Genomic DNA, 27,689 nt, shown 5'->3' with positions numbered 1-27,689 from the left:
ACGCGGTAACGACGGAGCGGAGGGGACGCATTAACCCGCGAAGCTCCCTCGGAGCGCCGCGCGGTACGGGAGGGCAGTAGGGAACGCAAAAGACTTTAGTCTTCCGGGACTGCCGTCGCCGAGTCAGCCAGGCCTGCACTCTCCACTTCCACAAAACAGTGCACCCGCACCACCGCCCTTGAACTTCCCACGCTTCCAGGAACTCCAGCGTCGGCTTCGTTCGCCGATGGCCGAGCTCCGAGAAAGGCCTTGACGGACCCCCAGCAACAGCCGTGCTACGAGCCGGTTACCGCTCTATCTGAACGCTCCCTCTGCTCTCTCCTGATGAGACACGTCCCGCTGGTCTGTGACACAGCACCCCACTAAAGAATATTATACCATAATATTTTGCTAGGCACAGACCAGCGGCAAATCGCAATCAACAGCGATAACATGGAAAAAAGTCCAACATTTTTGCGTTACACCAAAAGAATAGCAATGAGCACTAAAAAGTGACTTACAAGTTATAACCTACAGCCATACAAGCGGCTATTCAATCACTTGACCTCTGCACAGTCACGACAGTCTCCTCACACAGGCAAGAGTATCTGCACTCGATCTTGTGGACGCTTCTCTGTACACGCGCACCGAACTTCACTTACTCTCGATGTCCACATGAAGTCAAATTCGCGCATCACATGACACATGTCACGTCATAACAATATACACCCTACATTTATAATACAACACTACGTCATCACGCCGGACACAGTGAAGAATATAGAAAAGATCACTGCATGTGATCGAGATAGCGCGTTGCTTACCCATCCCCAACGTTCACGCGTCGCTTTATGTGGCTCGTTCTTTTCGGCGGGTACGGCGGAGACAGCAGCGCGCTCCTCCAGCTCCCCACAAACATGGCGGGATTCAGGCTACCCCACCTGCCGACAATGTGCAGCGTGCTCGCCTTACGAGGGATCGGCGGCCTAGTCAATTACGTCAGGGAAGGGGCTCCTAGCTTACTTTCTTGGAACGTCGCGCCACATTTTCTTCCAAGAGCGGATTGTCGGCCCGACATCCTTGCAGCGGCTACGGTTTATTGACAAAGTTTGCCAGACGCTCTGGTCCATGACGGCATCCCTGCCAAAGGTATTCTCTGCACCAGCTTCCCGTATATCCTTGCCATAAAAGAAGAGCAAATGGCGTTAACCAGGCAGCCGCGGTGGCGGGACCTTCATTCCTTCCCGCGACTTTGGCTGGCAGCGGGGCCTCTGCATTGCATGGCGGCTGGGGCACCCTCCACCCGATGTCCTCAGTGCGTTCTCATGGAAAGCATGCAACACGCCCTCTTTGATTGTGTCGTTTCCAGACCTTTGTGGGGGTTCATGTGGCGCATGTTCGAGACAACCCTTGCCTCTTTAACGACCCGTTTATGCGCATGGTGTTCTGTGCCGGCGCCAGAGACGGCAATGCAGAGGGAAACGGGTGCGGGCGCGCATCTGGGGCCAAACGTTCGTGGACCTCGTGTGACTGGAGGAACCTCCACCGTTGGTCAGCCGGCTTCATCGACGTAGCCGTGCTGCCTCTCCCGTGCTATTCATCGCATGGGAATGCCTTGTACCGTGAAACTTCAGCGGCAAGGGTGCGAGGCATACTCTGCGCTGATAACGCCAAGACAGAGAGCGGCCCTTGGCGGGCTTCCCGCATGTGCGTTTTTTTTTTTGTGCTTTGGACAACTTCTGTCGCTATTCGCTGTATTGTTTTTTTTTTTCGAGGCACAGCAGACCCTTACGCTACGCTATCTAATAAACTTGCTAGCAAGAAGTGGCCGGATTCTTTTCGAATTAAGAAAACAGGTTTATTTTTAAGACTCAAGGATACAAGAATGAGTTAACTGGATTATTGATACGTAGGAGGTTCGGCGGATCTGCAGAGTTGGGAGGGCCTCGCCGACGCGTCTCGTATCGTCGGCGCCTCTCGGTCATCTCTCCTCCCAAGCTGCAGCGGTGGGGCTTTTATAGCCTGGGGAACGGTGGCCCCTCAGAACTGGCCAATCCGAAGGCAGCACTCGACGGCAGTCTGAAAGGACCAACCAGCGACCGCGCGGCCAACCGCTTCAAATCTTGCCGCGCGCGCAGGCGTCCGGGAGAGAAGGAAACGGCGCCTCGCTGTCTGGCCTCTTGTGACAAGTCCAGGCGTGTTGCTTGCAGATGCTTCTCCTTACAACTCGGCTGCCGTACGGCGCAGCATCGTGGCTTGTCAAGGGACGCTCGTAGGAGAAAGTTGGGATGCGGGGCGCCTCGTGGTCGCTGAGCAGGAGCGTTAAATGTCCTGTGCTGGCGTGTTGGGACCGCGTGGCTCGTAAGAAATGTGAATGCTGACACGGCCTTTCCAAAATTTGCGCCTGTCCTCAGGCGCACGTTGTCGACAGCAATTCTTGGGCGTGCTGGGCGTTCTTCCCCGCGTATCTTGTGGCTTGCGTCCAGCCCGTTCTAATACGCCTTCGCTTCCATCTAGGGAGACGATGCGACTTGTGCGAAGTGCCGTGTTTGTCTCGTTCGTTTAGTTTCTTGGTACAGGGAGGCGGGCTTGTACCGTGATGCTCACCGATACCACTGCGTCGTCGTTTCCACCTGGGGACGTGATACGACTTATGCGGACTGCCGTGTTTGTCTCGTTCGTAACGTTTCTTGGTCCAGGGAGTCGGGCTTGTTGGATCGTTCCGCATCCTGCCGCGCTTTCGTCGCGGCGCTGGCTTTATGGATGAGCCAGCTCGTCTTGGCAATGGCTTCTGCATTGTAGTAACTGTAGCAGATGCGAAAGGTGCGCCGTGTCGTTGGAGGCACGTCTCGTGGCCAACTCGTGTCGGTAGTGGCTGCTGCACCGTAATATCCGTGGCAGGGGCGCGGGGTCCGTCGTATCGTGGGGAGCCCGTTGCGTGGCTCGATCTCGGTGACACCGGCTGCTGCACCGTAGTGTCCGTGGCAGGGGCGCGGGGTCCGTCGTGTCGTTGGGAGCCCGTTTCGTTATCTGCTTGCGGTGACACCGGCTGCTGCACCGTAGTGTCCGTGGCAGGGGCGCGGGATCCGTCGTGTCGTTGGGAGCCCTTTTCGTGGCCCGCTTGCGGCGGCACCGTGTGCTGCACCGTAGTGTCCGTGGCAGGGGCGCGGGGTCCGTCGTGTCGTTGGGAGCCCGTTTCGTTATCTGCTTGCGTTGACACCGTGTGCTGCAACGTAGAGTCCGTGGCAGGGGCGCGGGGTCCGTCGTGTCGTTGGGAGCCCGTTTCGTTGTCTGCTTGCGGTGACACCATGTGCTGCACCGTAGTGTCCGTGGCAGGGGCGCGGGGTCCGTCGTGTCGTTGGGAGCCCTTTTCGTTATCTGCTTGCGGTGACACCGTGTGCTGCACCGTAGTGTCCGTGGCAGGGGCGCGGGGTTCGTCGTGTCGTTGGGAACCCTTTTCGTGGCCCGCTTGCGGCGGCACCGTAGTGTCCGTGGCAGGGGCGCGGGGTCCGTCGTGTCGTTGGGAGCCCGTTTCGTTATCTGCTTGCGGTGACACCGGCTGCTGCACCGTAGTGTCCGTGGCAGGGGCGCGGGATCCGTCGTGTCGTTGGGAGCCCTTTTCGTGGCCCGCTTGCGGCGGCACCGTGTGCTGCACCGTAGTGTCCGTGGCAGGGGCGCGGGGTCCGTCGTGTCGTTGGGAGCCCGTTTCGTTATCTGCTTGCGTTGACACCGTGTGCTGCAACGTAGAGTCCGTGGCAGGGGCGCGGGGTCCGTCGTGTCGTTGGGAGCCCGTTTCGTTGTCTGCTTGCGGTGACACCATGTGCTGCACCGTAGTGTCCGTGGCAGGGGCGCGGGGTCCGTCGTGTCGTTGGGAGCCCTTTTCGTTATCTGCTTGCGGTGACACCGTGTGCTGCACCGTAGTGTCCGTGGCAGGGGCGCGGGGTTCGTCGTGTCGTTGGGAACCCTTTTCGTGGCCCGCTTGCGGCGGCACCGTAGTGTCCGTGGCAGGGGCGCGGGGTCCGTCGTGTCGTTGGGAGCCCGTTTCGTTATCTGCTTGCGGTGACACCGGCTGCTGCACCGTAGTGTCCGTGGCAGGGGCGCGGGATCCGTCGTGTCGTTGGGAGCCCTTTTCGTGGCCCGCTTGCGGCGGCACCGTGTGCTGCACCGTAGTGTCCGTGGCAGGGGCGCGGGGTCCGTCGTGTCGTTGGGAGCCCGTTTCGTTATCTGCTTGCGTTGACACCGTGTGCTGCAACGTAGAGTCCGTGGCAGGGGCGCGGGGTCCGTCGTGTCGTTGGGAGCCCGTTTCGTTGTCTGCTTGCGGTGACACCATGTGCTGCACCGTAGTGTCCGTGGCAGGGGCGCGGGGTCCGTCGTGTCGTTGGGAGCCCTTTTCGTTATCTGCTTGCGGTGACACCGTGTGCTGCACCGTAGTGTCCGTGGCAGGGGCGCGGGGTCCGTCGTGTCGTTGGGAGACCTTTTCGTGGCCCGCTCGCGGCGACACCGTGTGCTGCACCGTAGTGTCCGTGGCAGGGGCGCGGGGTCCGTCGTGTCGTAGGGAGCCCGTTTCGTGGCCCGCTTGCGGCGACACCGTGTGTTGCACCGTAGTGTCCGTGGCTGGGGCGCGGGGTCCGTCGTGTCGTAGGCAGCCCGTTTCGTTGCCGGCCCGTGTCGACAGTGGGCGCTGGTCCGTGCTGTCCCTCGTATCGTGTGACACTAGTCGTTGAGCAAGAAGCCTCCGCAGATGATCTCTCTCGGCCAGCAGTCTTTCGAATTCCGCCCTCTCGGCTTGGCGGCGAGCGTTGTCGTCCATGATCCGCGTCACGATGTCGTCCTTGCGGCCGCTGCACGAAAGTCCTCGGCATCGGAGCTCTTCCACCAGTTGCCGTTTCTTCAAGGTGGTCAGTGCGTTGCGTGCTGCCGATGCCAGAAGGGACAGAATGAGCGGGGACTCCAAGCTCACCGTCGGCGTTCTGCTGGGCTCCACGTTGTCGGCTTGGTCTTCGTTCAGGGGTGACGCCGCTGCAGATCCTGTCGGCTGCGCCATGTTAGCAAGAAGTGGCCGGATTCTTTTCGAATTAAGAAAACAGGTTTATTTTTAAGACTTAAGGATACAAGAATGAGTTAACTGGATTATTGATACGTAGGAGGTTCGGCGGATCTGCAGAGTTGGGAGGGCCTCGCCGACGCGTCTCGTATCGTCGGCGCCTCTCGGTCATCTCTCCTCCCAAGCTGCAGCGGTGGGGCTTTTATAGCCTGGGGAACGGTGGCCCCTCAGAACTGGCCAATCCGAAGGCAGCACTCGACGGCAGTCCGAAAGGACCAACCAGCGACCGCGCGGCCAACCGCTTCAAATCTTGCCGCGCGCGCAGGCGTCCGGGAGAGAAGGAAACGGCGCCTCGCTGTCTGGCCTCTTGTGACAAGTCCAGGCGTGTTGCTTGCAGATGCTTCTCCTTACAACTCGGCTGCCGTACGGCGCAGCATCGTGGCTTGTCAAGGGACGCTCGTAGGAGAAAGTTGGGATGCGGGGCGCCTCGTGGTCGCTGAGCAGGAGCGTTAAATGTCCTGTGCTGGCGTGTTGGGACCGCGTGGCTCGTAAGAAATGTGAATGCTGACAAACTTCTCTCAATTCTGTCTGCAAGCGCCGTGATTCCATAAGCAAAAATAGTCAGCAGGCTCGACTTTAGCAATTTGGTAGATTGTTCAGGCGTTCGGAAGTTCACCTTTCATGTCAACAGCCTCCTCCACTTTTTGTCTTTGACGCCGATGTAGTAGAAGTTGACGGCTTGATCCGAAAGGTCGACACCTGCCATATCAATGTCGTAAAAGGAAAGGGGTTTTGGCCGTGTTTTGGCTGACAAAGTCCTGTTTTTCGTGCGCTCTAGGCAACCACCACTTTAAAAAACATGTAGGCTCAATGCTGTTTTAGTTCCAAGCCATAGTGACTACACTGCTGTCCATAAACCAATAAAAGCACGTAACACATAACCTAGACTACTGAAGCAAGAACCACTTTTTCCTGGCTGCTTCTATTCCGTTGCTTTCTTTCTGCCGAGTGGACACTGCCTTAACCCGCTGTGGCGAACGGTTCCTGTAGCTCGATATTCCTCTCGGCGGAGCATTACAAGGATGCCTTGACTGGTAAGAAATGCCAAATAAGATGAACTGGTCACTAAGCGTTGGAATCACCTCGGGCAACGACGGGACAACACGCGCTTCCAAATGTTTCTCTTCCGAACTGAAGGACTTTCCACAGTAGGTGTGAAATGCATAACAGTAACCGTCTGCTCTGCAAAACAAACGTTCTTATAACCAAAACTTTATTATAACCAATTAAAGTAATACTATCGTCACATTAAGGATAACTCGCGACAAGACAGCAGTCTCTGAGGTCTCGATGAGCAGAGAAAGCATTTTTTTTTCGAAAAATTGCAAGGAACCATGAGATCTATGACCTGGAATAGATATGCGCCGTTGTGCACACAGGAAGACCCAGCGTACTATGGAAAGTACAATAGCATATAATTCATCATGGCGCAAAAAAAGCCAAAGGTGCGGGACATTCAAAGCATCCATTGTTTACTTTCCTCTTTCGTGCTGTTCTATAGTTGAAACTAGCATAATATGTACATAAGCGCGGCCGCAAGAAAATTATAAGCCCTTCACTACGGGTGCGAAAGGAGCATTCTGAAGTTTCACCATTGGAAGATGACATACTGAGGAGAGGAAACGCGCGTTCTTAATCAAGGGGCTTCGGCTGATCCCGTGGTGACCAAAGCGTGACCTACTTGAAAATAAAAAATCCATATTTGGTGTTGAAATCATAAAAATCTTAACTGCACTTTCAAAACTACGCTGAGCGCTAATGGGTTAAATAATGCAGTCATTACCAAACAGTCCCCGAATGTATTATTCAGAAATCATTTTGGTGTACAAGAGGCCAAGAACACTGCTCTCATGCATACTTCATGTTAGGTCCGAAAATAAGCAAGAGAAATTGTTAACTTGCATCAATTGCTGACGAAAGGATAGAAAGTTGCAAGGCCATGACAGAAGCTAGGGGGTTATGGTGGCCACAGTTTTCACAAGGTCGGTGGCAGAAGCCCTTGTTCTGGCGTGGACGTACATAGGCTGAGGACGTCTCAGCAACCACTGACCCGTGTTGGCGAATAAACGGAAGATGCTACGCGGGGAAAGGAAAACGCTTTTAGTTGCTATAGTTATGCCAGGCCCCGGTAATTGTTGTTGACCTCTGTACACAAGGCAGCGTTTGGTGGTGAATTCCAAGGATAGGCCATTGGGAGGAAAATAGGTTCATACGGCGCAAATGTGGAATAATGCAGTGGTAGAAAACTGAAAGAAAATAATTTAATCAGAACAATTTTAAAAAATGAAGAAGAAAAATTAAACAAAAATACTCTCGAATCTCTTGGCGCTCGCACCCTCGGTCTTCTTCCTCGTCGTCTCGCGCGGCCACCGCGCGAGGAACGCCGCCGCTGTACCCGACTCTGCACCCACCCCGCTGCTGCCGCCGCCGCTGACCCGTGAGTGTTTCGCTCTGCTTCCCGCCGCCCCTTGGGAGAAGCGCATGTCGTCGCGATTCGCCTGCAGTCCTATCGCGGCCATCCCCCGGAGGCACGTCGTTGAGCAAAATTTGGAAGGCTTAGTCACCTGATGCACGCTTCGAAAACCACGCTGTAGAACGGCCGGCATCCGGCCGCGGTTTAATGCTATTGTTAGAGGCGCTACGTTGTGGGCCTGACAGCGGTCTTTCCCTACGTCCATGCAGAGTTTTTCGCGTAGTTCCAAGCGTTTCAGACTATGCTCCCAGCGTTCTCAGCGAGACACCGGTGACGTCCATGCGTCGTCATGCCGCTGGTGGCGTCCGCGCTATTATCAGGCCTGCATTTCACGTAGCCCGAATCGGGCCCTGGGAATCTGTGGACACACTGTAGCGGAAGCCACTCGAACGCAGAATTGCATTGTTTTTCGCGCATGTGTCGCTGCGTTGGCGCTTTGTGCCGCTGACCACCGAGACCCGCCGCCGGCCAGCAAAACACGGGGCAGTATTGTAAACGCAGTCCAAGCGTGTAGAAGGCCGAGAGGTGGGTCATATCTCTGTGTTGTGTTCCAGGGCGAACGAGCTGACTGAACCCCTGGAAGGCCGGCTCCTGAGGAGGAATGGTACGTAAGGCCGCCATTCATTCTCGCACTTCATAGATTAACGCCAGTAGCAGCGAGAACAGCCGAGCTGACACCACTGCATGTAGCCCTCTTTGAGTTTCGCCACTGCCGTCCTGCATGGGAGCAACGACCCTCTGGTCGGTGGAGAGAGTTGTGCGTACTAGTAGCAGCGTGGAGAGCTTGCACTTCCCAGATCGCGCTGTGACAAATGGCGTTCGGACACCTACGGCGCCGAGACAGCGTTGTATAGTTTGAGACAGAACACGCTGCCCGTGGCTACGAGGGCCACCCCGGGTGCGGCACCGGTATTTAGAACAGCGCATCCAATTTTAAAAGCGGACATACCTGTTTCAAAGCACGCGCAGCCTTTTTAACGTCCGCAAGCACGCGATGGGCCCGCAGCTTCTTGTCTGCGCCTCCAGTCACGTAGACTACGGCCGAGCATGACGGCACCTGCCAGTGGCGCGGCATGAGCTAAACCCAAATTATTTTAGCAGTATTTTTTTTTTATTTCTTGAGGCACCAGATAGTCTTATGTTGCTGCAGGCATCCAAGTCACATCTCAGATCAAAACTCGAGCCTTTCTGTCCTCTCCAGTTGTCGGCGCGACCTGTGTGTCGAGCTGTCGCCACGTTGAAGCGGGTTTAGCTCTTTGACCCAAAGGCTACTTGCTCCGCTCTGCCTGTGCACAGTTGCCAACCGAGAAAGGATGCTTACTGAAGTAAATTGAGCTTGCTTCCATTTACTACCATCACTGATGAACAACTACAGTTTCATTTATTAACGCAGCATGTGCCTCATTAGCACAAATGCCGTACGCTGTCCGTCGCTCTCTATGGCACGAAATTCGAATAATGCAGTATGCCCGTGTACGATGTGACAACACATGCATAGTCATAAATGATTAAACTTGAAGTGGTATGTCGTACGAAATTTTTGACCCATTCATTCGACAACTTCCCGTGACTCAGCACTTTCCAATTAACGAAATGCAAGCTGTGCACAGTTGGCACGCCGGGAGCTTCCCTCTTGAGGAAGGGTTCGAGAGCCATGGTAACGCCCGATGAGTGCATACCACAGGCAGCACCAACACCGTTTATTGAGGTCTAACACTAGAACGTACAAGAGCAAAGTGTAACGCTGGGGACAGCGGCGGGGTGCTTCTGAAAGCTACACTCATATAAAACAAGACGCTTCAACAAACTACGCGATGACATTCATCAACGCTGCACAAATGTACTCACGCCAGGTGCTGTGCTAACACTACCGGTAGCCCGCCCTGAAGGACGCCGCTCCCGCAGTGCTGGATCATGCGCATGCTCTCCGCACTGCCAGCCAAGAACTCGGCGGAAATGCGCGCTGGTGTTGTACTCGGATGCATCCGAATGACGCAAGAAGACGTGCGCTCGACCCTCGCGGCTTAGGAAGGGTTCGCGAGCCATGGTAACGCCCGATGAGTGCATACCACAGGCAGCAACAACACCGTGTATAGGGGGCCGCTGGGGGCCCCACAATACTGTATGCGTAGTCATGGCTTAGTCATTCTGCAACGTAGCATGACTCAGCACTTTAATTTGTCATTCCCACACGTAAGCAGTCTTAAGCGTCTGTTCCGTATTATTTATTGCCATTATTATTAACTTCAGGTGGTTGATTCGATGCCCGCTCTGTGACGATATCCGATGCCGCTGGACACGCATTGAGGTCAAGGTTTGAGATGATTGTGGAGCGCAGGGTAAAATTTGTGGGAAAGGCTGAGCCGGAAATAGGTATGGAATGTCGAGTTATAGCTTGGCTGCACTCTCAAAACTCAGCCGAACAAAATGAACAAAGTTATTCGAGGCTAATGGATGACCTGTTTCTCGTGGTAGAGATCTGATGCTGGCCTACCGTGCTGTAATTTGGACCGAACTAGTGAGCTGCAAAGGAGTAATATTGAGGATGGAGCCTCGGAGAAGATACGATATAAATAGCCTTACATAATTGTGCTCTCAATATGGAGCGACCAAATCAGGTTAATACTTATATGCATCCCAAGGCATTTGTGCGATTCCACTGATTGCAAAACACTGCTGTTCAAGTAACAGGAAGTCGACGTATTAGTTGCCATTGACACTCGCGTAGCTTTACATTTGATGATGCTTAACCTTATCAGCCTCGTATTAAGGCGATAGCGTTAAGGTCAGATTGCAGTACTGAGAAATCGTTATAAATCATTCTGCGAGCAATGACAGTCGTCTACGAAATATTTTCCTTCACAAGACGGGGAATGTCGTGTAATACAAATGAGAAAAGGAAGCGGGCATCATCCGATACGCACTCCTGTACTGCAGGAGCTCCAGTCACAAATTCAGAGCCGTCAGAGAGAGAATCGCAACCTGTGATCAATTTGTAGTTAATTTTCTTTGCGAAGCAGTTGTCTCCGATGTACCTTATCATACGCTTTCGCAAAGTAAATGGAAATATAGCCAGCGTATCGTGATAAATCAAGAATGGGGTTTTAAGGTTGCGTGAACGATACAAGTGAGATACACAGTGAGATGCACAGTCTCGAAATCCGTGTCGTGAATAACTTTCCAAAAAATAACCGAGATTCAACGCTGGAACATGTTTATGCATACTGCAGCACGTGCTTGTTGGACAAATAGAGCGGTAATTTATGGGAGAAGGTTTAAAGCGGTTTGAAATCAGGCGCCACCTCCGCGGTTTACATTCAGCGGGGATTTGTTAAGTCAGAAAATGTTCCTTTTAATTATGGAACTAAAATGGGCCAGCATGGCGGTAATGCTGTCAGATACGAGGGATTTGCCGAGCACATCGGGAATTGAGGGAAACATTTGTACTGAGCAGTCAGCTGGAAGGGGGAAGAGTTGCCTGCCAGTGTTCGCACACGAGCCAAGTTAAATGTGCGATGCTACTGTGGTAGGCCTCGTCACCGCGGCCCGTGGAGCACCCTCTTGAGTCGGAGGCGAAGCTGACTAAGACCCCGGAGGCGCACATCTCCAACGGGGCTTCTAAGGAGGGCATTCCGGACTACGAAGACTCGCAGCACAGCGCACAGGTGAGCCGAACTTTTGCACCTGCCTACGGGCACCGTTTGTGCGCCTGCGGCAGGAGCGACCCTTCAGCTGGTGTGGGCGCACAACGTGTTTCCTCGAGTCGAGGCTGGGCTGTTACGACCCCCCCCCCCCCCCTTTAGGATGGAGGCAGAAGGCAGTGAAGACGGCGTCCGTCACAGACGCTCCTCCTTCCTCTGCCACACTCGGCTGGCCGGAGTGGCGCTGTCGGGACGGATTTCACTGCGATGCTTGTAGCGCAGTAACGGTAAAGGTCCTGTGTCGCAGAGAAGCTGGCGTAACTGGCCACGAGCGAAAAGTCCTTAGAAATTATTCCCTGAGAAGGTGGTAACTGGCTTTGGGTTACGTGATCTCGTAACGGCAACGCAACCTTCCCATCGAATTCTGAGCAGACTTACACTATGCCAGGCCGAATTTAAACTAACGACTTATCGCAAGAGGCTGCTCGGGAAGAGGGTCTCGCAAGCCGCCACGGTGGCAGCCCCTGTCATCGCTGCACCACTCCGACAGGTGAGGACAAACAGCGACCCATGAATGCAAATGGCCAGTTCCGCATATACAGGCATTAACAGTATTGTGTATCTCCCTTAAGGCGAAGTTTAAGTTTGCTCTCCAAGTTTTTACACTCAGGAATGCACTTAACGAGCTAATTTTCACCCTTCTTCATCCGCATATTTTGTGCGTCCGATCTCCCTGAGGCAAGGGCACCTGGTGCAGCTGAAGCGCGGTTAAGAAATTTTCCTTGCCTGTTTCTTCAATTTCTAGTTCAAATTATCGCCGATTTGAGCTGTTCGAACTATGCAGTGCTTTTGAATTACCACCAACGATAAAGAGGTTGCGAAGGCATATATTGACGGCATGACAAAGGCGATTGTTGTGTACTGAGGCGCCTTCAGTGCGTGCGTCTTTCCAAGGACGTCACTGGAAAAGCGTTGCCTAAACGGTGGTCGTACAGCGCCCCTTGAAGGACTGCAGAGGCAAAACGGACGAAAATGCGAGCATGCGCAGAGCAGTCTCTTGTCATAGAGTTTCTTTCTCCAGCATGGAGAGGTGCAGAAATGCTGGAAAGGCGAGGTTTTCAACTTGCATTCACCACTGTTGGGCATAAAACGTGGATTGAGGCTTAAAAAATGCGATTCTTGTCGACGACTCCTCTCTGTGGACGTTTCCACGCCAGCCTAACGCCGCACTTTCATTTACGTTCTATCTACTGAGCAAGTGAAAAATGCAGCATTGAAATAACTTAGCGCAGAAAAGAAAGAATCGCGGCTCAACCGCAAATGTCCAGGTACAATCCACGTTTTCGGCCTACACTGGATACTCCAAACACGCAACCCCGTCTTCCCTGCATTCCCGCTTTGGATGAAGCGCTCTTCACAGACGGTGGCTCCAGCTTTTCCTCTACGTAATATTTAGAAACTCCGTGTCTGTTGCATGAGCAGAACAGCCTAGCATACGACGCTGCTGCAAGGCAGCAAAGACAGCTTCGCAGCCCGATCGGCAGGCGGCTGAGAGGCGTGAACCAGTGGCGCCGCAGACAAGCTCTTCGGCACTGTCCCCCTCGCGGAAATTTCGTTCGCTGCAGAAACGAAAGGCTAGCCTTATTTTACAACTTGTTTCTGAGTGGATGGTGCTCTTAGTGAACTTCGTGGTGAAATCAGTGCACCAGATGACTTCAAGCGAGCTTACACACGCTATCCTGGGCCGGCTGCGCAAGAAACAATGCAATGATTATCTTTTTCTTTACACCGCCTCGCTATAATAACAAGATTAAAAAGTGGGAGCAGATAGTGCGTCTCAGCATATGCTGTGTAGGGTATGTGAACGTCATTTTGAGGATGACGATACTATCAAGGACTGCAAGCACGTTCTAGACGGCAGAAAATGGTGAATTCCTCGCGGGAACTGTGCCCGGAACCGTTCCTGAACACTTTCCCTGTCTTCCGGAGGGGATCTGAAAACGAAAAGATTTGCAATGTAAGTGAAAGCCACCCAAAAGAGCGCACTTTTATACAGGCTTATAAGTCCGGGGATGCTGGTATCGGCACGTACATCGTCTGGAAGCGAGCCATTCATATTCACTCATTACGAACATTTGGTGTCACTTTCCAGCTCGGCTGAGGCCACTATTAAGACAATGGCTTATGCTGTCGTCAGTTAACGAAGCGTGTCATACGCGTTTAACTCGGGAACAAAAAAAAAGAAGAAAAGCAATGATGACTTCAGATAGAGGAGAAAAAATGAACCAGAAGCCAAGTTTGATGACTGTAGTTTAATTAATTAATTGTTATAGGCAAAAATGTCTAAATTGCGTCGAAATAGCGCGGACGTCGATATAGCCACGTGAACAGTGTGACGTCAAATCCATCGGAAGTTGTCACGGCATAGTAAAAATTGTCACAAAGGGTCAGAAAAACATCAGATTTGTGACAAATTAGATGGAAAAATGTGTAATTAAGCGTAATTAACAATGGGTTCATTTTGTACATCAGCGCACTTTTTCCGATGTCGTCTTTTTTTTGCGGTGCTGTTATTTATTCTCAGATATTGCTACTATGTGCATTGTTGTAACTCTTTCTGTGGATGTCTATTTTTTTATTAACATTTTGTGATTTCTATTTTATTTTAGTGCAATATTTTAACCTTATACCAATGCTTTGTACTCACTCCCCCCCTTGTAGTACCCTCAAATGAGGGCCTTTGGGGGGTATTTTGAATAAATAAAAGTAAAGATCCCAGAAAGGTGTATAATTTGGGTATCAGTATAGCCACGGGAACTGTGTGACGTCGCATACAGCGGAAGTCGTCACGGCATAATGTCCTCAGCTTTCGCCTCTCGACACGTTAGTTGCTAAAGTGTCCACGCAATTTTTACGTCGGCACTGACGCTTGGTGACCTAGCGACCGTGATTCCAATCTCTATGCACTGGTAACATGACGCTAAACACTACCAAATAACAGGGAAGGTTTGTGCGAGTTTTCTCTTCAGGAAAGCTAGCGGCAGGACGCCTAATAATCCGGAAGGTTGTTGAAAACACCGTTTATAAAGCTTTTTCAGTTTCGAAACTTCTCCTCCCGAAGCGGCCGCGTTTTGCGCCCGGCCTCTGAGATGGCGCTGCAGTCGAAGTTTGCGCCACGCTCGACGCTAGCTAGCCACGCCGCGGTTCAGCAACGTTTCTGAGGCTCCGTTTGTCGTGCTCATTTGCGTCGCGTTCTTTTGTTATCAAGTGATCCTGTCGTTATGAGTTGAGTGTTTGTGCACTACGCCTCAGCAGCTTTCGGTGTGTGGTCGGGTGCGGACGCTCATGGTGTGGACCCAGCCTGCAAGTAGCGTGGGCTGCCGAATGTTCTCGAGCGCCAAGTTTTGGATTTTTTCGCTGTCAGAGGGTAGGTGGTGTGCGTCATTTATGGTCTTTAGAGTGTGCTAGGACTGTCAACCAAATGCCAACGTGTTTTGTGCCGGGATGTTCCAGCGGGTACCGGCGCAACACGGAGAAAAGGCACTTCTTTTCTCCGCCAACCGATCCAAATCTCCTTGCAAAATGGTCGAGAGCGATACCCCGTGCAGACAAGGTGTTGGGGAAAACATGCAAAGTGTGCGACGCCCACTTCCAAGAAGGGGATATTCTGAAGTCATATAAGCATGTAATCAACGGAGAAGTGATTGAAATCGAGCGCGGTGTATGGTCTCTAAGGAGTGATGCAATTCCTACCATATTTCCTAATCTCCCGATGTACTTCTCCTCGAATCGTAAACGGCGAAAATCTCCGAAAAAGAGAGCAACCGTCTCAAGAGACGCAGTGGCAACGCAGAGCGACGCTGCAGAAGATATCGATATCGAGCGAGAGCAACCAGAGCCCGTGCAAGACAGCTGCTTGCATGTTAATGAGCTGGTGGAGAAGAGTGCTTCTTTGAGGTTACCTCGTCAGTGGAGATCGGCAGCTCTTGAAGATGAAAATGGGCGCCGATCACAGATTGTTTTTTACACGGCAGGATTGGAGGCAGATGTATATACAGTGCTCAAGAGTGTCGTAGTTCGCGAAGACATGAGTTATGTTGTATCTGCCCGCGGAAAACTGGTGCAGACGCTGCCCATGGATTTGGCAATCACTTCGTTAGCAGACGTAGAGGCAATTGTGCAGGTTGTACAAACTATGCAAGTCTGTCAAGGTTGCACCTCTAGCAGGGGAGGAACTGTATACCACAAGCAGTGCAGAGTTCTTACTGAGGCAGAAAAAGGAGTCTGTATAAAGTGTGCAAAAATGACGAAGGACCTCAAAAGAAGAAGTGGGCTGAAACCCAAGAAAAAGGTGTGCCTTGCAGCACCTGTTTTGAGGAAGAGGCTCATTCGTGCCGCTGCAGCTCGGGAGAAAAAGAAGAAAGAAATTAGCGAACTCAGTGAAAAACTGAAGAAAGCGTTTTCAACAAGTCTAGGTGAAGTGACACAGGACCTGCCAGAAGCACAAAAGATGGTCATACAGGCAGCCGTCATGCAACAAGCGGCCAAGTCGCCACGTGGGCACCGGTACACTACAGACTGGCTTATGATCTGTCTGCTTCTGAGGCTGACAAGCCCAAAGTGTTACAGAACTCTATCTGACATGAAGATTTTGCCCCTGCCAAGTGCCAACCGTCTTGTACAGCTACTGAAAGGTCTTCCATGTGGCTACGGCTTAAACAAATTTGCCCTTGGTAGCATAAAACTGCATATGGCAGGCAAGCCAGAACATTACACATATGGTTGTCTAATCATCGATGAAGTGAAACTCAGGGAAGGAACCGAGTTTAACAGGTCGTCCTACAAATTTGATGGCTTTGTAGATTACGGGGATATTACTAAAGTTGGCACAGAACAGCTGGCAGACCATGCACTGGTTGTTATGTTCAACCCAATGTTTGCGTCATGGGTCCAACCCATAGCAACTTTTGCAGCTAAGGGTGCAGCGCCAGGATGGGTCTTGGCAAAGGTGGTAATGAGCTCAGTGCTACAATTGCATGAACATGGTGCTCGCGTACTGGCAGTGATAAGCGATGGTGCCGGAAATAACAAATCGATGTGGACACACCTCGGCATCAGCGGAAAGGTGGAGCACCCACAGTGCAAGATTGAACATCCCTGCCTTCCAGAGGGAACATTCCTCCACTTCATTTGTGACGTGCCACATATCGTGAAATGCATCCGGAATCATATGATGAAGCACAAATATGGTCAGGCAAGTTAAATAATTCCTTGGATATGCATGTCTCTTGAGTGATGACGCTGTGTAACAGAGACTTGTTCACCTATGTTTAATTACTGCATATAACGAAATGGTGTACAATAATTTGTTGCAGGTAGGTGAATACCAAGCAAATTTCCAGCACTATGAACGTCTTTTTGAGGCGGAAAAAAAGGCCGCTATAAAAGTGGTTCCTAAGTTGACTGAGCACCATGTCAAGCCACAGAAGCTCCAGACCATGAACGTTCGTCTGGCGACTCAGGTAAAGTTGGCCATTCAGTCATTGTAAACATTGTAAGCAGTTGGTGCCATAAAACTGCATGCTTATACATTACATCTGTGCTTGTCAGCGCCCAGGCATTTTCAAAACTAATTTGCCATCATGTTTTTCCAAGCTTTACAAATTTCTTTTACTCATTTTCGCTTGCAGCTCTTCAGCCGAAGTGTGTCAATTGGCCTGAAGGTCTACAGACAAATGATGGTACCTGGCTTCGCCGACAGTTTTGGAACGGAACAGTTCACGATGCTACTAAATGACCTCTTTGACATTCTGAACTCCAAGGTTCCTGCAGCTGGAATACGAAAGGGATCTCCAAAAATTAAGGTGCCAGAATTGTTTTATGTCGCCTTTTTACTGTGGGGAAAGAACCGAGACTTAAAACTTTGCACTCACACCAATTTTCTCGAAACACTGTTTTCTGTTTTCATTTATATGTTTTCAGTTTTTGGACGACTTCTTGACAATGTTGAACGAGACGGAATCTATTCCTAATGTCAAGCTGTTCGCATCTAGGCAGACTATCGAGTCCCTACGTGTAACACTGATGTCTGTGCTGTCACTTGTGGAGTTCCTGTTCAACCAAGGCGTGAGCTACATTCTGACAGCAAGCCTGAACCAGGATCCACTCGAGGTAACCGTATCCCTTCCATCGTGTTTCCTCTTTCAGCTCCTCATAATCACAGTTGTTAAGCTCAAATTTCTTGCTTTGCAGCGATTCTTTGGGCTCGTGAGGTCCTTCGGAGGAGACGAAGACCATCCAACCGTCACCAAATTCAGCCAGCTTTTCAGACTACTGTCCCTTTACACACCTGTTAAGCTTGCCACAAAAGGGAACTGTGAAGCAGGGGATGAACGAGTTCTGCTGAGCACATTTGAGAGCCTTGGAGAGAAGCGGCGTGAAGCACTACTACAAAAGAGAAAAGTTAAAGATGAAGTCTTCCAGCGACTCACATCACTGCCTTCGAGGGGGCTGTCAGCCCCATTTGACGATGACGTGCACAGTGTTTCAAGTCCAGAAAAAGCGGCATTGTACTATTTAGCGGGATACGTGGCCCATAAAATGATGAAGGTGGCCTCCTGCATGGAGTGCAAAAGTGATACAATGGCTTCACAAGACTCTCTACCGCCTGAAGCTATGCTTGTGATTGAACGAGAGTTTGTGACTGGCAGCCTTGTTTGTCCTTCAAGGAAACTGTTTGCATGCGTGAAAAGCATAGAAGAGACCATTGAGCAAACATCAAAAAAAGAAGCCTTTGGGGACCTTTTCTGGAATGTTTTAGATGCCCTTGCGAAGAGAGGAACTAACTGTATCGGTTGCCCAGAGCATAGCTGTGATTTTACAGCACAGATTGTACACTTCTATTTGGTCACACGAATGCACTTTTTTTCCCGGAAGAAGAGCCAAGAGAACGACAGTGCCAATAGAGCTCGGAGGGAACGTAAAAAAGCAAAGCTTGTGTAAATAATGACCGAAGTGAAAAGGAAGACGCCTGAAAGTGTGTGAAGAGTTTTAATAAACTGTAATTCGCTGATGCAACTCCACTAAAGACGTGTGTGTGATTTTTTTTATTCTATAAGTACTAAAGACGTGTGTGTGATTTTTTTTCATTCTATAAGTACTAAAGACGTGTGTTTGATTTTTTTTATTCTATAAGTATTTACCAGAGGCAGCAGAAAAATGTCAGCATGATATTTATCGGGCAGCTCTCTATATGTGCCTTGAAAACTAATAAGTCGCTTTATGGAACCTCTCGAGACTAGTCTGGAGGGTTCTTCTAATCTTTAATAAAATCGGGGCAGACGTTCAGGCTTTCTTGTCTGGCTGACTTTCGCATTTGGAAAGCAAGAGTAAAAATTACTCGCGACCAATGGGATTGATACAGAAGGGTAAGGTCACCGTTCAAGCGCAATGCGATGGAAACGCCGCATTCTACAGACGCACGAAAGCAACTATTCTGCCCGAAGCGAAACGTAATCACTGATGCCCATCTTTTTCTAAAGCACTGGTCGCTTCTACGCACACGTAGTTTAACTATTTAAAGTTACGAAGCGCAGATAATGACGCCACGAAGCGTGAGAAATGTCTTCGGTTAAGCGCCGTGCGGGAGGACAGCGGAACGGTACGCGTCTGTAGCAGACGACGCACTTCCTTGGCGCAAACTTCGACAGCAGCGCCGCGGTGGCGGGCGCGGCGGCGGGCCGCATGCTCCCTGTTGGCGCGGCGAGGAGATGCGGAACTGAAAAGGATCTATAAACGATGGTTGAAAAGAAGATGGCAGCTGTGTCGTGAATGGCTGTAAGCAGTCGCGCAAGCAGCTTCTGTCGCCGACCTTCGGAGAATGCTGATGGCAGCAGATGCCCTAAATATCTGTGGATGTGTCAGGACACATCTTGGTCAAGTGGCGGCGAACTCCGAAAGTAGTCACCGCAGACAATTGCCGCGTTGGAGCAAAAATAGCACGGTCCTGGCACTGAAGGCAGCACTCTCAAAAGTTGCAGGCCAAGAGATTTAGGGAGCAATGGTTGATATCCCACATTTGCAGCGCCTGGCGCTCATGTCATAGCATGTGGCATGATAGGCCATTCAGAACACAGCTTGATGTTTGTGCACTGAAACAGGTTTGTTATAAGATCTGACTTGCGTGAAGTGCTGTAACCGCCGAAAAGAACGCATTGAAAAATCGAAGTGCTTGGAAGGCCCGAGACACAGACAACACGTAGGAGGGAGAAGCGCACCTCATCTAGCACCCAGTAGTTCCTCCCAATCTCAGTGAGCGTACCCTTGCTTTTTCCACCATGTACCACAATCTTTTGCTCACGCCGGGATAAGGCATTAACCTGCAGTTATGAATGCAGCGCCGCCTATCTTTCCGGAGGTGTAGCAGACGACGCGCGAGACATGCATAAAAGCGCGACTGCAGCGCCGTTAGTTCCAGCGACGTTTGCGGCAGCCGCGCCAGCAAACTGGTGTGTAATGACAGAACTGATTAGTGTAATAACGCTGGTTGTAAGTGGCGATCAGCACTCTGTGCTTATGCGCGTATCCTTGTCTGCTCCGGTCCTCCAGGATGCATTGAACTATCGCCTGTTCTCATACTGGAATGTGAGGGTATCCATTCAGATATCGATGTTACTCTCCTGAGGCCCTATGGTTTAGGGTTAAAATTGGTAGTGTGAATGAATATGCGATGTAAGTTAGCAAAAAGCGATTGGAATATTGATTTCTCAAGAGCAGATAGGTGACATGGGGTTAGAATGCAGGACTGAAAATGTATTTAAACAAAGTGAAATATTTTTGGCCAATTGTTACTACCTTTCAACAAAAATAAAGGGAAAAATAGCCGAGCATGGTGGCAACTGCCACCACTCCGTTTCAAAGGGGACGCCCCTATCCTCCGTCCATCCATCCTTCGCGTACGTGTACCGCGCACCGATGATATCGTTCTGCTGGCAGACGGCGTGAGAGGCCTGCCAGACTTGCAGAGAATCGCGTAAAAGAGGCGGAGGCTCTTAGAGCGAGATTTAGCGCTGAAAAATTACGAGTCATAGTTTACGATGATGAGCCGGGTGTTTATCACGCTACAAAACTTAATAGTTAGCTTTAGTTAAGGCGTACAAGTATCTTGGTATCCTGATAAATATAAATATCCGGATAACAATAAGTGCAGCTGTCATGAAGGACTGCATCCTCTAGGGATAAAACTGATAAGAAATTCGGGGAATCTGGAAAGGCGTAATGGTATCGGTCTTCACGATTGCAAACGCTGTGGTGTACCTGGGACCTGCCACAAATTCGGCACTTGAAATAAAGCAGAGGACAGTCTGTAGGTTTGCCTTCCGGGCACACGGAAACGCTACTACTGAAGCAGTTCAAGGAGATATGGGATGGCCACCATCATAAGCGTGTGAGACAAAAAACGTGCAGTATGAAGAACGGTTTATGTAATGAATATAAAACGGGGGGTGGTAAAAATATGCAGGTACTTACCGGTGCAGTGTCGATACTACATGGCTTGCTAATAAATACAAATTTCAAAGGGAAGAAACAGTAGTAAGACAACGTAAAATCAGAAAGGACGATGCATTGAAAATACTCACTGAAAAACGAAAATGCTTGATAAGCCGAGGTTGAAGCTCTATGGGACGGCTAAATCTAAGATCAAAAGGAAAAACTTCTTTGACATTCCTTTAGGGAGTATCTTACTTTTCGAGGCTAGGGCTGGCTGCTTGAGGACGAGGGCTAACCGACAAAAATTTGACACCACGGATGACGTTGAAGTTGCTGCATGCAAGACAGGGAAACGATGGAACATATTCTTATCCAGTGGACCAGTGCAAGAGCCACCAACACTGAAGTGTACGATGCCGCCGAAAGAAGCTGCGAAGCACTATGGTTGCTGAATAGCGAGGACATGCTCAATTCTCCAAAAAACGGGAAAAAGTAAGACATGACTAGAGGATTTGTGGAGAAGGTCCAGAGAGCAGTTTAATAATGGGGAGACAATTGTCATTTCATCCGCTGAGATTGACCAGGCCAGGAATTAATGGCTAGGTGACACTACACATCACATCCATACAAGCGGAGACTAGAAACTGCCTGGATGCCTCACTATTTGCTTTATTGTGGCCAAGGTTGCTCTTCTCTATTAGCGATTGCCTTAGTTCAGTTCAGTTTATTACCTTAAAAGTCCCCCCGTAGATGCACTACATAATGAGTGGGTTTTTATACAGACAAGAAGGATCACGGTAATTAATTATTGGAAAATGGTAAATAAGGTATGCTGGGTAGTAAGGTAATGGCAAATGGTAATGGTAAATAAATGATAAATAAGTAAATGCTTTGTAGGCTATAATCAGTGAGCGGACCGTTATATAATATTTCTAGCCCTTCACGTCCCCCTTTTTCATGGAATAAGATTATATAAGCGTTCTTCTAAGATCCCAGTGCGCTCGAGGTCATAGGTCATTGCGTGTACAGGGTGGCTAGTTTTAGAATGCTTGCACTTATTAGCCATTTTATGCTTGTCTCTCTGAAGCCTGCTTTGTGGAATGCCGCTCACCTGCCCAGAATATGCATATGTTGCCACGAAGGATCAGAAGTGATTAAGAGGCGGAAGTTAGGTCTGCTGAATGCTATCGGGAACTGACTTGGTACGCCTGGCGTGAACCGGCCTTGAGTAAAGGTTTTCCGCTCGTAACGACCCGGTGGAGGCTTGCTGAGTACGCCCTTGCCAACAACGGAGCACCTGCCTAAGCCTCGCCGCAGTCGACGTCTTGCCAGTCTACCCCCTCTCGTGACCGAGATGTCCCTAAGTGTAGAACTCAAACCTGCGCTCAGCAACTCCTGGCTGCATTATCGTGAACCCCACACCTTCTCAGACGCAGCTGGTGACGTGGACGAGTGGCTCACGCATTACCAAAGAGTGATCCGCTATAACAAGTGCGAGGCAAACTACTAGCTAACGAACGTCGTATTGTGCCTCACGGACACGACCCTTACATGGTACGAAAATCACGAAGACACCTTGACATCTTGATCACGCTTTGTGGCAGAACTTAGTAAGCGCTTTGGTGACTCCTCCTCGGAAAATACGGGGTCTGAGCAGACACTTTCTCATCGGGCTGAGCTTCCCGCTGAGACTTGCACACTGTATATTGAGTCAGTCAATACTCAAGCTCTCCACAGCAGCTTCGCCTCGTATGTCCGACGAGGACAAAGTGGGCCATTTGCTTAAGGGCTTCGCTGAAGACATCTATACGTTTATTACACAGAAAGATAGCCCACCTCCGCCACCGATGTTGTGCGGCACTGCCGAACATTTGAGAATTTGCAAATTCGACGAACAACAGTGCAGTTCGGTTGCTTGGAAACAGTCGCAACAGTCGCTACAATTGACGCTGCTTCCTCGAGTTATCTCGCCTTCACTATTCGCCAGGAAGTTCGACAGGAATTGACCCAGACATCCCCTTGTGACCACGCATTCACTTCGCTGCAGCGGCCGCCGAAGCCTTTTTCAGTCAAGGTTCCGAGGCCACCTCAGTACCAATGGTACTGCGAGCGGCCTCCGCGCATCCGCGACGAGAGAGCGCGGAGTCGGTCCCGGCATCGACCAGGCGCGAGCCTTTGAACGCCGTCTCTGGTATTTATTCTCTGCTGGAAACACATTTCGAGATTTTGCCACCGCTGTCAACCTTCTCGATACGGGCCATCAATCTTTATAGCGCGCCTGGCCTACCAGAATGCATCCACCACGACTGACTGACTGCGTACCCCTTTCAACCGGCACACCACCCTTCGGAATTCTTCCCCGGCTTCAGATCGGAGTATGACTACTACTTTCGCACGCGGTGTAGTCCGTCACCGCTTCGCCAGTCCTTCTCATTTGATCCGGGAAATGATCCAGCATGGCCAATGGAGGCGAGGCCGCTGGACGTCCGCTCTGTGCTGGTATCCGTTCTCCTGTTTCAATGCTTCTGGCAATGCTTCTCTTGTTTCAAGGCTGGCGTGTCTACATTAGCTTTCGTTGATACAGGTGCAACTGTTCCTGTCATCAGTAGGAAACTTAAGTGCTTGTTGGGACGCTTAGTTGCGTTTAAATGCGACGACACTTCAACGTTTTGTGGCGTGAGGAGCGAGCCATTGCGTCTTCTAGGAGTGCGTAATCAAGAAGTTGAATTAGGTGGGGTCGTTTTTAAAGTAGAAATCTTCGCTATCCCTAGCTCTACCCATGACATCAATTTAGGAATAGACTTTCTGAAGCTGTGTGGAGCAACAGTCGACTGCGGCAGTAGTGAGATTTATTGCGAGTGCATGAATGTGCCCAGCCTCATGGAAAGTTCGTGCTGCGCAGCAACGGTGATTTGTGTATCCCAAGATAATGTCGTGCCATCGCGGACTGCAGTGTGCGTCCTGATGTTCGCTGCATCTGCCAGCCGTGAAAATCTCTGAAGCTCTAGTCGCGCCCGTACGTTCGACCTGCTGAAAGCCCAATGTCATAGCGCCGCACTGTCTGATATCAGTTGTTAGCGGCAGCGCGTGGTTGTGGACAATTCATATTCTGTGCCCGTCGTTTTGCTGAGCTGCTTGAAACTCTCTGTGTGAACCCGATGAGCCTCCAGTAGTTGCGTCGGTCGCAGCTGCCCCGGCTGAACCTGCGCAATAGCCTAGTCTACTGCTAGACCCACCATTCTCGGCATGATCAACGGAACACTCAGCGCAGCTCAACGCCGCTTGATAGTAGACATTCTGCTGCAGTACTCAGCTGCCTCAGAATTCTCCCAAACCAGTGAATCACCCTCTATTCCCACGTCTCTACACACTATCGACATCGGTTTGTCCCACCCGATCCGTCAGAAGCCCTATCGTGTGTCGGCGTCGGAGCACGAAGCGGTTCACGACCAAGTCCAAGAGTTGCTTGAGAACGAGGTCATTCAGGAGTCGTAGAGCCCTTGAGATGCTCCCCTAATTCTTGTCCGCAAAAAATACAGGACATGGCGACATTGTGTGGACTACCGCCGTTTAAACGCCGTCACCAAACGAGATGTGTACCTTTTGCCTAGCATTGATGACGCCATAGACTGCCTCTCTGGCGCTTCTTATTTTCCTGCGTAGATGTGCGATCAGATTACTGGCGGATTCCGGTGCATCTTGTAACGCGGATGTAACGTGGATGGCCTCTTTAAATTTATTATTGTGCAGTTTGTATTTTTCAATGTGCCTGCGACTTATGATAGGTTTATGAGCAAGTATTGCGCGATATGAAATGGAACATTTGTCTATGCTATCTTGATGACGTCGTCATTTTTGGTAAAACATTCTACTAGCATGACCGCTTAGCTCGTGTGTTAGACTGCTTCATACTACCGGCCTAGTCCTCAATTCGAAGAAGTGTCGATTTGGCGAGCGTCAAGCGTTGGTGTTCGGCCATCTCGTCGACGAACAGGGCGTGAGGCCGATCCTGAGAATACGGTGGCTCTGTGGTCATTTCAAGCACCACAGACCGTCAGAGCGGTCCACATGTTCGTGGGGTTATGTTCCTATTTCTGGCGTCTTATTCATCGCTTTGCCGTCATTGCCTATCCACTGAAGTGCCTTCTGCACAAAGGAGCTTCGTTTCAATGTACTCCTGAGTGCGATGCCTCATTCCGCCAGCTTAAGTTTCTTATGACATCACACCCCGTCCTCCAGCATTTCGAGCACTGCACACCAACAGAAGTTCAAACTGACGCAATTCGGTAAGGAACCCCAGGTGGTGGAAATTTCAGGAGCCCTTCACTTCGGCGTCCCTAATTGCCTGAGTCGCTCTCGGATGTCAAACCCCCATAAACCTAACTGATGCTAGTGATGTTGACATTGGCGCTGTTCTGGCTCAATGCCATGATGACCGAGAGCACGTTACTGCATACGCGACCCGCTCCCTCAGCAAGCCAGTGCGCAACTACACTTGTGACGGAACAGCGCAAAACACCAGGACAAGAGACAAGCGCTGACTTACAACTGGTTTTTATTTCGAAGAAACACTGCTTCTTATACCTTCTTCCCCCTCAAAAAAACACAACTAATGCGTCACAACCATATCGTTCAAGCGTCCAAAAAAAACATAAGATAAATAATCACAGAGATTTATAATCACATTTTTAACATTTCAAATTCTTTCTTAGTCAAAGCAACAGACGGCGTGCTGACACAATCGTCGCGCAGACTCGCTATCGAAGCTGCCTCGATTATTTCCCTGACTAACTGGTCTTTGTGATTAGCCAAAGCTTTGCATTTCTGGAAAACAGGTGCTTTGGCTAATCACAAAGACCAGTTAGTCAGGGAAATAATCGAGGCAGCTTCGATAGCGAGTCTGCGCGACGATTGTGTCAGCACGCCGTCTGTTGCTTTGACTAAGAAAGAATTTGAAATGTTAAAAATGTGATTATAAATCTCTGTGATTATTTATCTTATGTTTTTTTTTGGACGCTTGAACGATATGGTTGTGACGCATTAGTTGTGTTTTTTTGAGGGGGAAGAAGGTATAAGAAGCAGTGTTTCTTCGAAATAAAAACCAGTTGTAAGTCAGCGCTTGTCTCTTGTCCTGGTGTTTTGCGCTGTTCCGTCACAAATGAATAACCAACATGCCCAAGCTGCTGTCCTGGCAACTACACTGTCACCCAACAAGAATGTCTTGCTCTGATCTTCGCCGTGCATAGGTTCCAATCGTAGCCGTATAGCCATCCATTCACGATGGTGACTGTTCATCACTCCCTCTGGTGACTCGTCAGTCTTCGAGGTCCATGCGGTCGCCTCGCGCGCTGAGCCCTCCGTCTAAAGGAGTATGACTTCAATGTCGCATACAAGAGCGGCCTGCGACACGCCGGCGCAGACTGTCTTTCGCGAATGCTGCTTCCCTCAGAGACAGTTCGGAGCATTACATCTTGACAGTGACAGAGACCACACCACTGCCATGTATGTAGCTTCTGACCACAAGAACTGGGACACCATACTGACCTTCCTCAAATACGCCTTCAATACCGCCACACATGAAACGACTGGATGCAGTCCATTCTAGCTCCTGTATGCTCGCCCGCCGCGTTGCACCCTAGACGCCATTCTACCATTTTCTACCAGTGACAACCTTTTGTATTGCCGAGATGCTGTCATTAGCTGAAAAGTTAGTCGGATTGCCCGCCAGTGATCTACTGCTTCTCAAGAGCGCTTCAAGGACCGCTACGATAGCCACCGCCAGCACCTTATCTACGCTCCATGCGGCATGGTACGCCTTTGGGGTCCACTCAAGCGTCGCGGCTCGCGCAAAAAGCTACTGGCCCAAATAGGTGGTCCTTAAGTGGCTGTGGCCAGAACTAGTGACATCACACATCAGATCGCGCCTCACCGCAACTGGTCACTGTTCCGCGAAAACTGAACTCTCACATGTCGTTCGTCTGAAGCGGCGCCACTCTCGGGACACAACCTAACTCGCCCGGTGGGCTTCGAAGGGGGAAAAGCGACGGCGAGTGAAGACGACGTAGCAGAAGAGAAAAGAGGTGGAAGTTGTCAGTTGTAAACTATCAGGAACTGACTTTGTACGCCTGGCATGGGCCGGCCTGGAGTAAAGGTTTTGAGCTCGTAATTTTTATTTCCTACCAACCGGCCCATCAAATAAGGTGCCATCTCAATAAATCGCGAGAGGCTGCTCGGGAAGTCTAATATGAGTCGCAACCCCACACATTCAACCTAACGCCGGTGGTAGCACCTGCCATAGAAGGGTGCTTGACCGCTGAACTACTGTGCCAGGAGTGGCATGAGGATTGCCAGGGATCTATGAGTGTAAAGGAGAACGACCAATATCAACTTTAAACATTATCGCTATCCGAAGAACAGCCATCTACTAGATCTGATCCCTGGAACCGGGGTTAAAACGAATTGCTAGCGCACCTAGTTCGCATTTGCCCTAACTACGCAAATCAACCATTTTTTTTTCTAACACAATCTTCCCACCGTCCTTCAACAGCCCTGCTGTTACCTGATCCTCACCAGCTGCTTTCCCCTTTGTAATGCTCCTTAAGGCTTACTTTACTTCCTCGATTTACTGCCTGATCATCATCCTGACTACGCCCACTGCATGATAAAGACCACTCCATCTCTCCAATCTGTCCAGACCTGTGCAAGCTACGGCCACCCTATCCCCTCAAACTTCTTCATCTTATCCGCCCACCTAAATTTCTGCCGCCTCCTGCTACCCTTCCGTTCCCTTCAAATCGAATGTGTTACCCTTTATGACCATCGGTTTTCTTGCCTTCGCATTAGATGCCTTGCCCAAGCGCATTCCTCCTTCTTGATTTAGACTAGAATTAATATGCAGTATATAAAAGTAAGCAGTACACCTTGAAGTTCGTGACAACGAAATAGAGGCTGCAGGCGCTTATAGCAGGCGCGGTGAACTGCGCTCGTGTTGTCCAAGTCTCTC

General features: G+C 50.5%; 3 protein-coding genes across 3 annotated transcripts in view; all 3 read left to right on the top strand.

Moving 5' to 3' along the window:
- Positions 1–10,935: 10,935 nt before the first annotated feature.
- Positions 10,936–27,689, top strand: part of LOC149345398 (nicotinamide N-methyltransferase-like) — a 66,976-nt gene continuing 50,222 nt past the window's right edge. The window contains exons 1-2 of the mRNA XM_089547420.1: positions 10,936–10,941; positions 11,087–11,221. Coding sequence (XP_089403546.1) covers positions 10,936–10,941; positions 11,087–11,221 — 141 coding nt within the window. The remainder of the gene's footprint in view (positions 10,942–11,086; positions 11,222–27,689) is intronic.
- LOC149345400 (uncharacterized) lies at positions 14,291–16,590 on the top strand. The gene has a single exon (XM_089546617.1). The coding sequence runs from the start codon at positions 14,679–14,681 to the stop codon at positions 16,458–16,460; it is 1,782 nt and encodes a 593-aa protein (XP_089402743.1). The 5' UTR covers positions 14,291–14,678; the 3' UTR covers positions 16,461–16,590.
- Positions 16,922–22,196, top strand: LOC149345399 (uncharacterized). The gene is made up of 4 exons (XM_089542830.1): positions 16,922–17,061; positions 17,180–17,368; positions 17,450–17,831; positions 22,117–22,196. Exons 1-4 carry the CDS (start codon positions 16,933–16,935, stop codon positions 22,194–22,196), a joined length of 780 nt encoding a protein of 259 aa, XP_089398956.1. The 5' UTR covers positions 16,922–16,932.

The sequence above is a fragment of the Amblyomma mixtum genome, chromosome 5 (assembly GCF_055824585.1).
Source record: "Amblyomma mixtum isolate Tamu chromosome 5, ASM5582458v1, whole genome shotgun sequence".
In the NCBI taxonomy this organism is placed as follows: Eukaryota; Metazoa; Arthropoda; class Arachnida; order Ixodida; family Ixodidae; genus Amblyomma; species Amblyomma mixtum.
This window is presented reverse-complemented; position numbering and strand designations above follow the sequence as displayed.

What these genes read in the sequence shown, in the direction of transcription:
- LOC149345400 (XM_089546617.1), top strand. Translation starts at nt 14,679, where the DNA reads ATGCCAACGTGTTTTGTGCCGGGATGTTCCAGCGGGTACCGGCGCAAC.
- LOC149345399 (XM_089542830.1), top strand. Translation starts at nt 16,933, where the DNA reads ATGATGGTACCTGGCTTCGCCGACAGTTTTGGAACGGAACAGTTCACG. An exon ending in AGGGATCTCCAAAAATTAAG is followed by an intron (nt 17,062 to 17,179) that starts GTGCCAGAATTG and finishes ATATGTTTTCAG; the next exon opens with TTTTTGGACGACTTCTTGAC. An exon ending in TGAACCAGGATCCACTCGAG is followed by an intron (nt 17,369 to 17,449) that starts GTAACCGTATCC and finishes CTTGCTTTGCAG; the next exon opens with CGATTCTTTGGGCTCGTGAG.